At 31.4% G+C, this 11,727-nt stretch overlaps 1 protein-coding gene across 2 annotated transcripts; it reads left to right on the top strand.

The window, feature by feature from the left end:
- The first annotated feature begins 2,261 nt into the window (after positions 1-2,261).
- Positions 2,262-8,784, top strand: LOC107433410 (cytochrome P450 87A3). Of its 2 annotated transcripts, none has more exons than XM_060815247.1 (10): positions 2,262-2,322; positions 2,947-3,180; positions 3,882-4,209; positions 4,446-4,595; positions 4,715-4,963; positions 5,954-6,043; positions 6,149-6,227; positions 6,521-6,627; positions 6,764-6,891; positions 7,273-8,784. In XM_060815247.1, the coding sequence occupies exons 2-10, from the start codon at positions 2,972-2,974 to the stop codon at positions 7,367-7,369; spliced, it is 1,437 nt and encodes a 478-aa protein (XP_060671230.1). In that variant the 5' UTR covers positions 2,262-2,322; positions 2,947-2,971; the 3' UTR covers positions 7,370-8,784. The 2 variants fall into 2 exon arrangements, with proteins under 2 accessions (XP_060671230.1, XP_060671229.1); XM_060815246.1 differs by having other exon boundaries at positions 2,280-2,341.
- Positions 8,785-11,727: the final 2,943 nt, after the last annotated feature.

The raw sequence follows: 11,727 nt of genomic DNA, 5'->3' as shown, positions 1-11,727 counted from the left end.
CAAGTGATACAAGAATCCTTAGATACAAAACTCAACACCTTTATTTAAAAATTTAAAAAATATATGTAAAAATCTAAATAAACTAAAAAAAAAAAAGGACCAACAAATGAGTAAAAATGTTAGAAAAAATATATAAAAGAAATGATCGTCCACCTCCCATTAAATTTTGGAGAGAGGTTATAATTCAATTATGAATATGATTTTTTTTTTGAGTAAAATATTATGAATATATTTTGATCATAAAAAATAACCATTAAACTTAAAAGGGTATTGATACCCAAAAAAAAAAAAAAAAAAAAAAATCTACGTCCCTAAACTAAAATTTGCCCTATCTTTTTATTGAACACGAGTTGCATGCATATAGCCCATCACATAAAATCTATATACATGTGAAATATGTGCATCCAATATAATATACTTTTGTTATAGTGGAGGCATCAGCCATCATAAAGTTGGAGATATACATCCCACTAATTTTAATGGGAGGTAAGGATCTTGTTGGTTTTTTCTTTTATATACGTCCCACCAACATTGACTCGTTAATTTTTTCTTTTATATACGTCCCACCAACATTGACAATACGAACAATCAGTTGCCTCTATCCAAAAAAAAAAAAAAAAAAAAAAAAAAAAAAACAATCAGTTCATATATACGTCCCATCAACATTGACAATACGAACAATCAGTTCATCACCTGTCATATGGTTAATTGATTTCCAATGCATAACTTTGTAGAGGACATTGATCACTCGGTGAGCAATGTTAGGAACAAAAGCCACAGTTGGAATTACCTCTCTTGATAGGATGTATATCTAAAAGTATTATTTAGTGGCACATTCCATATTATATGATATTTGATAAAGATGTTTGATATATTATTTAGTGGCACATTCCATATTATATGATATTTGATAAAGATGTTTGATAAATATTATCTTGTCCATTGAATTTATAGATCCAAATATAATAATTTTATGTGAATAGAAATTATTATGTTTAATTAATTATTTGGTTGCCAATTAATTGAGTTATTTATTTAAGGTGGAAAATATTGTTTTTATGAAAGAAGATAACTTTAGGACGGCAAAGGTTCTTCATGTTTGGAAAATGAAGCTTTGTACTTCTTCACCAATAGCTGCAAACTCTATTTATATGACTGATTTTCTATAATTAAAAGATAAATAGGAAAAAATAATTAGTTTCATTCACATTCATTCATATGCATAAAAAGGTGTACAAAATTTGTTCCTTTTTTTTTTTTTACGGAAATTTAAAGTGTCACTATTCTAAAAAAAAAATGGCTTGTGAGACATTTATTATTTTTAGATTTATAAAACCGTTTAGCATATGTGCGGGTAAAAATTATCTTAAAGCTAAATAATTAAATTTTTATCTCAACTTATACTAGTTTTTTCTATAATCTCTACACTATATTTATGATTATTATTTTTATAATGTTGCTTTATCTGTTTTAATGTTTATATGATTTTACTGAAATAAGAATTATTATACAATAGAAACCTTATTTTTCTAACACTAAAGGTGTACGAATTATGGAAATAAATATTCAAAAATTTCAAATGTTTGTCCACCATTGAATGTATCCAATCGAAGGCTAAGATAATTTGTTAAAAAGTCTTTGCTAAATCTCTGAGTAGATTGAAATACTCCCCTTATATATATATAGTGCTTCCATGTATTCTGATGGTCTACTCAAAATCTGAAGGTTGTGGAGAGCTAGCAAGGCAAAGATGATTATCTAGGAGGTATTACTGTGCCTTGTGGCTTTACTGGTTGTTTGGGTGAGTCGTTGTGTTTATAGTAAGAAGAATGCATTCATACTTGGATTCTGATTGGAATTCTTTCTAATTCCCTAAAGGGTATTCTGTACCATTTCAGTCCCCAACAATAATTGTAAACCTTTCAAAGTGTCATGGCAAATTACCTCCTGGTTCAATGGGTTTTCCCTTTATTGGGGAAACCATCCAATTCTTCACCCCTAATCATTCACTCTATGATATTCCTTGTAGGGGCCATTGAGCACTCGGTGAGCAATATTAGGAACGAAAGCTACAGTTGGAATTGCCTAAAGTATTATTTAGTGGCATGACAAAGATATTTGACAAATATCATCTTGTCCATTGAATTTGTGGATCCAAATACAAGAATTTTATGTGAATAAAATTATTATGTTTAATTAATTATTTGGTTGCCAATTAATTGAGTTATTTATTTAAAGCGGAAAATATTGTTTTTATGAAAGAAGACAACTTTAGGACGGCAAAGGTTTGGAACATGAAGCTTTGTACTTCTTCACCAATAGGTGCAAACTTTATCTATGTGTATGTCTGATTTTCTATAATTAAAAGATAAATAGAAAAAATAATTAGTTTCGTTCACATTTATTCGTTTACGTAAAGAGAGGTGTACAAAATTTGTTCACGTTTTATGGAGATTTGAAATGTTACTATTTTCAAAAGAAAATCGTTGTAACTTGTGAAACATTTATTATTTTTAGATTTCTAAAACTTTTTAGCATATGTGCAGGACAAAAATTATCTTAAAGCCAAAGAATTAAATTCTTATCTCAACTTATATTAATTTTTTCTATAATCTCTACTTTATATTTATAATTATTATTTTTATAATGCGGCTTTATGTGTTTTAATGTTTATATGATTTGACTGAAATAAGAATTATTATGCAGTAGAAACTTTATTTTTCTAATACTATAGGTGTATGAATTAATGTTCCCAAAAAAAAAAAAAAAAAGGTGTGCGAATCATGGAAATAAATATTCAAAAATTTCAAATGTTTGTCCGCCATTCAATTGGATAAGATAATTTGTTAAAAAGTCTTTGTTAAATATCTTAGTAGATTGAAACACTCCCCTTACATATATATATAGTGCTTCCATGTATTCTGATGGTCTACTCAAAATCTGAAGGTTGCAGAGAGCTAGCAAGGCAAAGATGATTACCCGGGAGGTATTACTGTGCCTAGTGGCTTTACTGGTTGTTTGGGTGAGTCATTGTGTTTATAGGTGGAAGAATCCAAAGTGTCATGGCAAATTACCTCCTGGTTCAATGGGTTTTCCCTTTATTGGGGAAACCATCCAATTCTTCATCCCTAATCATTCACTCTATGATATTCCTCCTTTTATCAGAAGTAGAATGGCTAGGTATGTATATATGTGTGTGTGTGTGTTTATATATTTATATATATAGAGTTGCCATAATAAGTGTTGTTACTTATAAGATGGTAGATAATCTATTCAATTACATGTAATTTATGGGATATATTATTTTAATTATATGCAATTCACAGGATATATATCTGGAATGTTGTGGGCTACTATGCATCAACATTATAGTACAGTTTATATATATATATATATATATTATCTTTGAGAATTTTCTAATATGAATGTTTATATTTTATTAAAATGCAAACATCATTTTAGAGACAGTTTTCATCACTTTAGATGATGGTTTTTTTTAAACCATCATTTAAAATATTCTAGTTATAATATTTTTTTAAAAATCATTGTTTAAAATCATATTTATATTTTATTAAAATACGGACATCTGCAATGGAAATGAACTGTATATATATATTTATTATATTATTATACATATTAAATTTACATGTTTAGGCAAAAACTCTCTTGTCCGGTGTCCTCGTCCTCCTGAACATATAAAGAGAATCTTTGTATTTTGTTTTATTTTTAATTTTTTAATTTTGAATCTCTGTATGCTTAGATATAGCTAAAATTATGCTTATATCTATGAGTTAAGATCTGATCAAAGGGACTACTAATTTTTTTGAATCTTAGAAACTCTTTATTTATTTTTTTTAGGCAATTTTTTTGTTTGTTTTCAGATATGGATCGTTGTTTCGGACTAGTTTGGTTGGGAGGAAAGTGGTAGTCTCAGTGGATCCCGAAATCAATTACCAGATCTTCCAACAAGAAGGAAAGTCTTTTGTAATTTCTTACACGGAGAGTTTTAGTGAAATTATTGGACGAAAAAGCTTGCTTGTTTACCATGAAATGGCTCATAAGTACCTAAAAAACCTCATTCTACACCTTGTTGGTCCTGCAAACTTGAAGGCAAAATTGATTCATGAAATGGATGAATCAACACGCACACGTTTACATTCATGGGCTTCTCATGGCAATATTGTAGATATCAAAGAAGCTACCTCAAATGTAAAATTACTCAACTCTCTTGAATTTGAAACAACCAAAATATTTCATATTTTTCTCTTAAAAATGACCAAACATGGCATTATGGTTTATAAGAAGTTACTAATATATATATATATATATATAATATTGTTAATGATGCTTTTTTTGCAATTTGTTTATTGACAATGAAAAGTGTTATATATATATATATATATATATATATATATATAATTGGTCTTAATTTGGCAGATTGGCAGATGGTTTTTGAATATTTTGCTAAGAAGCTCATTAGCTATGATGAATGCAAGACCTCCAAGAAACTGAAGGATAATTATAACGCATTTATGTCTGGCCTTATCTCGTTTCCTATAAACATCCCAGGAACTGCTTACCATGCATGCTTAGAGGTACGTAATTGTAATTTTATATTTAATTAATGGCAGCATAAATTTTAATTTTTTTTTATATGTTATTAAAAGTTACATATGTTTAATGAATTAATAGAAGTAAGTAAAAATTTTGACAGGGTCGAAAAAATGCACTGAAAGTGATTAAGGATACCATGGAAGGGAGGAAAAATTGCAATATTAACCATGGAGATTTCTTGGATTATTTAGTGGAGGAAGTGAGGAAAGAAGATACAATTTTGAGTGAAGAAATTGCAGTGAACATGATATTTCTACTTCTTTTTGCTGCTTATGAGACGACTTCTACAGCCATTACTTTAGCCATCAAGTTTATTTCTGATCATCCTCAAGTTCTAATACAATTAACGGTTTGTACTCTTATATAATTTTTATAAAGGGCAAGCGTCAATTAAATCCTTTCAATTTTGCTATAACGACATTTAAACTCCATATTTTTAGGAAATTATAATTAACTTTCTTTTAATTTTCTATATTTATCAAAAAAATTATTTGTCAGTTCTTTTATTTATTGTAGGCCAAAAAAAAAAATTATGATTGAATAATATTTTTAAAATATAATTATAACATTTAATTGTTAAAAATTAACTAGTAAAAAACAATAAATAAGTTTAAGCAATGATTTGTAAAAAACGTGAGGTTTACTTGTAATTAGAACAGTCGAAATTTTCCCTTTTTTAAAAATTCATTTAATAGTAATACTTATATAATTATATACAGTTTAGATATGAAAATGAAAGACTGCTATGAGAACTTATGAAGATGAATTTCAATCAAACTTATGGAAATGTAGATATATAGAAGAAAAAAAATTATACGTTTAATCAACCACTAATAAAAATTATTAGTGGATCACAAAGAAATTTTATGGGTTGTTTTTTTTTTTTTTTCATTTAAATTATATATTAAAAAATTAAAACATATTTAAATGATATGTTATTATTTCGGCGACGTGGATGCAGTCACAGTCTGTTATCTTTCTTCATCATCAGTAATTGTTCATGGAGTTGTTACCTTTCTTCATTAGTACTTGTTCATGGAGTTGGTACCTTATCGAAAACCGTTTATGTGTGCAAATTATAAAATCTACAAGGGCAAAAATGTCAAAAATTGTAGAAAACCAATCAGGAATTTGACACAAAATGAGGGAATTTGTATGTTTTCATGGTAGGCAGCAGATTCAAACAATTAATTAATTATATTTATTACTTGTTTTAATTTTTTTTCTTGTTTATATATTGTATGTTTCACCATGAAAAGAAAAATATATATATTAGAAGAATAAAACAAAAAGAAAAAAAAAAAAAGTGAAAAGACCAAGTCACTAATTCATTTTGCAGAGAGAGCACGAGGCAATTCTTAAAAGCCGTGAGAGCAAGAACTCAGAGATTACATGGCAGGAATACAAGTCCATGACTTTTACTCATATGGTGAGTTAGGTTTGCTTTAAAAACTTTAGGGTTTTTGTAAATATTAGAAAATTTAATTTTTTTTTTCTAATTAATTCGTTCCTTTTACTTATTTCAATTATGCAGGTAATCAATGAAACACTCAGGCTCGCAAATATCGTGCCCGGAATGTTCAGAAAAGCTGTGAAAGATGTTCAGATGAATGGCAAGTTCAAAATTATAGAGATAAAGCAGAAAACTTTATTTATTTATTTTTTTTTATGTAATATGCACATGTTTTTTATAGAAAAAATTTGTTAATAGTTCAAACCAAAAGATTTTAGATAGCAAAATTAAAATTTGTCGTTGTCCTTAAAATAGACTTTTACTAATAAGATGAGTTGCCTTGACATTTAATTATTATTTAATTTTTTCGAGCTCCAAATTATATGATCTAATTAAATTTCTTAAGAAGGATGGTAAGGACGTTCATTAAAAAATAACTTGTGGATTTTGCAGGATTTACAATTCCAGCAGGTTGGCTGGTTATGGTAGTTCCTGCAATTACTCATTTGGATCCTGATAAATATGATGATCCTCTTTTGTTTAATCCATGGCGATGGGAGGTAATTAATTTAATTACCATGTCAATTAAATCTTTCTCTTATATAATTTATTTTAGAGATAAAATTAATATTTAATTTCAAAACTTTGTTTACTTTGAAAAAAAAAAACAATATATATATATATATATATATATAGGGAAAGGAATTGCATGCAGGATCAAAGACTTTCATGGCCTTTGGTGGGGGTGTGAGACTTTGTGTGGGGGCTGACTTTGCAAAGCTCAAAATGGCCATCTTTCTTCACTACTTGGTTTTAAATTACAGGTCTCAATAAATTATTATTTTTTAGCATGTGCTTGTAGTTATATTTTAAATCTTTTCATGAAAATATCAATTAATTTTCCAAAACATATATAATTTTGTTAATTTTTTTTAATAATTTATTTCACAAAATAACATTTATTTCATTGATTCCAAAGTCTACCACAATCTAAATAAATAAATCAAATAAAGTTGACATTAATTGTGCAGAAAGATAAACCAATCATATATATATATATATATATATATCAAAACGCCATTAAGATTTTCAAAATTATAATTAATCTTCATTTCTAATTTTTCATTTTAATATTGTTTGAAGCAATTCTTAAAATTATTATCCTAGTTTCTAATTTTTGTTCACATGTTTCAAAACTTTGTTAGGTGGACAGTGATCAAAGGAGGGGATACCATTCGAATGCCTGGTTTGATATTTCCTAACGGATTACACATCAAGATTTCAGAGAAGCAGAATGGATGAAAAATATAAAAGTTTATTTATTTATAAACCCTAAGGGGTTCGATTTATTAGCAAAACCAATAGTATATAGTGCTACCTTGAAGATATAATGGAACAGAAATATATCTACCTTGAAGGTCTACTGAGCCCTAAGAGGTTAGATTGTGATGATCAGTATGGGTGGGTACGGGACACTAATAGGCTACGTGATATCCAATTCCACATCACTTAGGTGTAGATCAAGAGATGATTTAAATGTAATAATAGTCACTTTCATAATGCTGAAATATTTTCAAAATAATTAAAGATGATTTAAATATAATAATAATCACTCTCATAATGGGATAATTTAAATGTAATAATAGTTATTCTCATAACGCCGAGGCCTTTTTAGAGAGATTGACTTCAAGGTTTAAGGAAGCTCCAAAGTTAAGCACGCTCAGACGAGAGCAATCCTAATATGGGTGATTTCTTCGGAAGCTCTGAACAAAATATCTCATACCGAGAGCGGTGGTCAAATTAGGAACAATATGGGGTTGAGAGTGACAAATCCACAATGGAGGCAGGATGTTATAGCAATAACCATTTCTTCTTTTGCAACTTTTGTTGGTCCACCTAGTAGACCTTCTTCAACTTCACTACCAGCCCAAAGCCATGTGGTATACTTTATTTCAATAATCATAACACCTCAAATTTCTGCTCCACTTGTGGTCGTGTCAGATAAATTTGCTGGACACTGTCAGTCTACTTCACTACTGACTTTACTTGATCCAACTTAGTATCTCAATAGTGGTGCTACAAATCATGTAGCAGCTGATGCAAATGCCCTTTTAGAGCAAATTGAATATATAGGCAACAACAAGTTAATAGTTAGAAGTGATTAGTTATTTTTCATATTGGAAACTTTTATCTTCCAACTAGTACTATTCCCATGAAGCTTTTGAATATTCTATTTGTTCCTTCTATTGCAAACAACATGCCTAGTGTTTCTAAATTGACTAAAGACAATGATTTGATAATTGAGTTTACTGTTGATTCTTGTGTTGTTAAGGATCATCAAAGGACTATACTGCTCCAACGAGTGCTTGATGAGGGCTTATACAAACTTATTCTTCCTAGAAAAGGTCATTATTCGAGCTTGTTTTCTTCATCATCTCTACCTTCTTGTGACCAAGGCTACCCTCTCTATTCCTCATCAATTTCTTCTTCACCAACTTCAACTATTAGTTTCATTTCCTCTGGAAATGATACCAAGACATTCACTAATGTAGCTACTAATTGTCGTACAAAATCTTCTTTTACTTTGAATTCCAATAAAAATTTGTTCTATAATTCTCGTTCTTCTAAGTCTACTGCTAGTTCAAAATTTTCTTTTTCTATGTCTAATTTTAGTTCAAAATTTCATTGTAATAAAGTCTCTGATTCACATTGTAATACTTTTTCTTCTTCAAAGTCTAATGATAATGATAAATCTCCTAAAAAATGTAATTCTGTTAACATCAATGCAAATACTATTAATTAAATTTTACCTACTATTTCCTCATCTATTAATTCAAATTATTTAGCTCTCGTTTTCAACAACTAACGTATATGCTAATACTAATATTTTACATCGACTATATGGACATCCATCTTCTCAAGTTCTTTCCAAAATTTTAACACGTTGTGCGCATCCTTATGCCTTTACCACTCATAATTTATCTTTTTATGATGCTTGTCAATTTGGTAAATAGCATTTTATTTCCTTTCCCTCTTCTAATTTTAGAGCCTCGACACCTTTTAAGTTGATACGTACAGATTTATAGGGCTCAGCTCCTGTTAAGTCTGTTGATGGTTTTCGTTATTACATTTAATTAATAGATGATCATACTCATTATATATGACTTTATCCTCCCAAACTCAAATTGAAAGCTTTACCTATGTTCATTCAATTTCAAACATGGTTGAACGACACTTTAACAAAAAAATCAAGATTGTTCGAGGTGATTAGGATAGTAAGTATTGTTCCTTCGTGCTTTATCTTACCAAAACTGGATTTCAATTTCATTACCATTTGCATTCTCAAAATGGTCATGGTGAGCACAAACATAAACATATTTTTGAAGTACGTTTTAGTTTGCTTGCTCATGCTCATATGCCTTTGATATATTTAGTAAGATTCTTTTTGTTGTACTACTTTTATTATCAATAATTTACCCATGAAAGCTTTACAAAATCAAATTCCATAGCAACTGCTATTTCAAAAGTCTCCTGATTACAACTTTTTTTATGTCTTTGGCTGCTATATGTTATCCTTTACTTCAACCTTACATATTAAGTTGGGCTTATATTTTGTCAGAGAATAAGTCATTAAAAAGACTTCAAAAATCAAGTACATACCAATGGAAGATCAAGTAGCTAATATCTTTACCAAACCTTTTTTTACTAATAGATTTCTTGCCCTTCATAGTAAGCTCAATATTTCAGATACTACAGCGTAACTCTTTAGCAGGATAATAATTTCATGGAAATTGAAGTAGTTTTCTAGAAGAGGTTTGCTTTTGTAGGGGTGTATCGGTTTGGTCTATGAGTGAGTAATTGAAGAAAAGGTTAAGGTAGTTTTCTGGAAGAACTTTGCATGGGCGTATTGGCTTGGTCTTTACTATTACATGCTTTTGTTTAAATGACATGGCCTTTTTACTATTATCTTATAGTCTTCTAACATTCTGTTAGTTAGAGATTAGTTTAATATTGTACAGGTGTTTATCTTCGATTTATAACTTCTATTGGTTGTTATTTTATTTGTACTAAGGATCAGACTACAGCACCATTATCACACATACATTGATTATAGTGAAGCAGCAAGTCTTTAGATCTTGTATGGTTCAAAATTGTTTAGTTGCAGTTTACAAATATAGTATAAGGAATTTTATGGTATGGAGGTTGGTTTTCACTGTAGTCAACTAAAATCTTGACTGGATAATGTACGAAATTGAGGGGAAACGTTGGTTTCTATACAGTGTTCCATATCAAGATGAAGTTGCAAAGGCTTTTTGTAACACCCCGTCCCAAATCACATCGGAAATCGTGCACGTTGACCGTTGACTGAGCGGGTCAAAAATTGACTTTTTGTTCCAGTTGAAATTTAGAGTTGACCAGGGTACCGTGGTTAAATGCATGATGCCCCGAGTTCGTAGACTAGTAGCACGTCGAAAATGGAGCTACGGTTTGAAAGTTATGGGCAAAACAAGTTGAGGTGCAAACAGTCCAAAAGGTGCCGGGAGTTGACTTTTTTTCGTTGTATAATTTTGTTTTGACTCTTGTATGGTTGTAAAGTACTCGTCAATACGAGTTCATAGACTAGCGGCACTCTTAAATCGAACATTTGGTTGAAAAGTTATGGACGTTTAAAGTTCGCCGGATATCGTAATATTTTATTATATCTGGCTTAAGTGCACAATGACGCCACGTGTCATCACCTGATTGGTCCACGTGGAATGAACAGTGTCACACGCTGGTTTTTATTTGACAAAAATCTCGGGGAAGAGAGAGAAAGAGAGAGAGGAGAGAGACCGACAGGTCGCCGGAATTTTTAAATTTTCTGGCCGATTCACCTTACACGCGCCGGCCAGATGGACGCCTCTCCCCATTTCTGGCAAGACCCCAAAATTTCACGGCCGTTGGCCACCGGATTTTTCCCTCCACCGCCGGCCACCGCCGTTTGACCCCTTTCCGGCCATTTTCAGGCCACACGCGCCAGCCACCCCTTACCACCTCCTCAAGTCCGGCCTACCCACCAAATTTCACGGCCACGGGACCTCCGACGCGCCGGGATCGGAGCTTTTTCCGGCCAGGGGCCGAAATTCTTCAAACCCCGATTTCTCCGCCGTCCGGCCTCCGTTTGCCTCACCGCCGGTCCCGTTGGATTCCTCTCCCATTGATCTAAAAATCTGCAAAAAATCTCAGCCAACAGCCACCGCACGCATCGCCGCCGGCGATGGTTGCCGGTGACCGAGGCGGCTCGCCGAAAGTTACTGTTCTGGCGAGTACCTAGTTGCACCGCCGATCCCTCCCGACTGTGTTCGACCTCCTGAACCCGAATCCGGCATCCATTTTCCCCAATTCGCGACGGTTTGGGAGAATTGTGGAGTCGAAACCCGAAAGCTTTCCGGTGAGATTCCGACCACCTTAGGTCCGATTACCAGAAAGTAAGACTGAATCCGTGATCCTCATCACTCGAGCTTCGATTCGGTATATAACTCGTAAATTTTAGATATCGTTTGGTGTTCGCTCCCCGGGTACCCATTTGGGAGTTACCCGATTAAAATATTAATATTGTGGTTTGGTGTATTGTGGATGTTTTAGGTGCACGTGTGAGTAGCGGAGTCGATCCTACGGAG

The sequence above is a fragment of the Ziziphus jujuba genome, chromosome 3 (assembly GCF_031755915.1).
Source record: "Ziziphus jujuba cultivar Dongzao chromosome 3, ASM3175591v1".
Taxonomy (NCBI): Eukaryota; Viridiplantae; Streptophyta; class Magnoliopsida; order Rosales; family Rhamnaceae; genus Ziziphus; species Ziziphus jujuba.
The sequence above is the reverse complement of the archived record's forward strand: the minus strand, read 5'-3'. Positions and strand labels throughout refer to the sequence as shown.

Bases quoted from the DNA above. Each gene is read 5' to 3' on its own strand.
- LOC107433410 (XM_060815246.1), top strand. From the start codon at position 2,295: ATGAAGCTTTGTACTTCTTCACCAATAGGTGCAAACTTTATCTATGT. The intron at 4,964-5,953 runs GTTTGTACTCTT...TTCATTTTGCAG, and splicing joins AAGTTCTAATACAATTAACG to AGAGAGCACGAGGCAATTCT. The intron at 6,228-6,520 runs GCAAGTTCAAAA...TGGATTTTGCAG, and splicing joins GAAAGATGTTCAGATGAATG to GATTTACAATTCCAGCAGGT.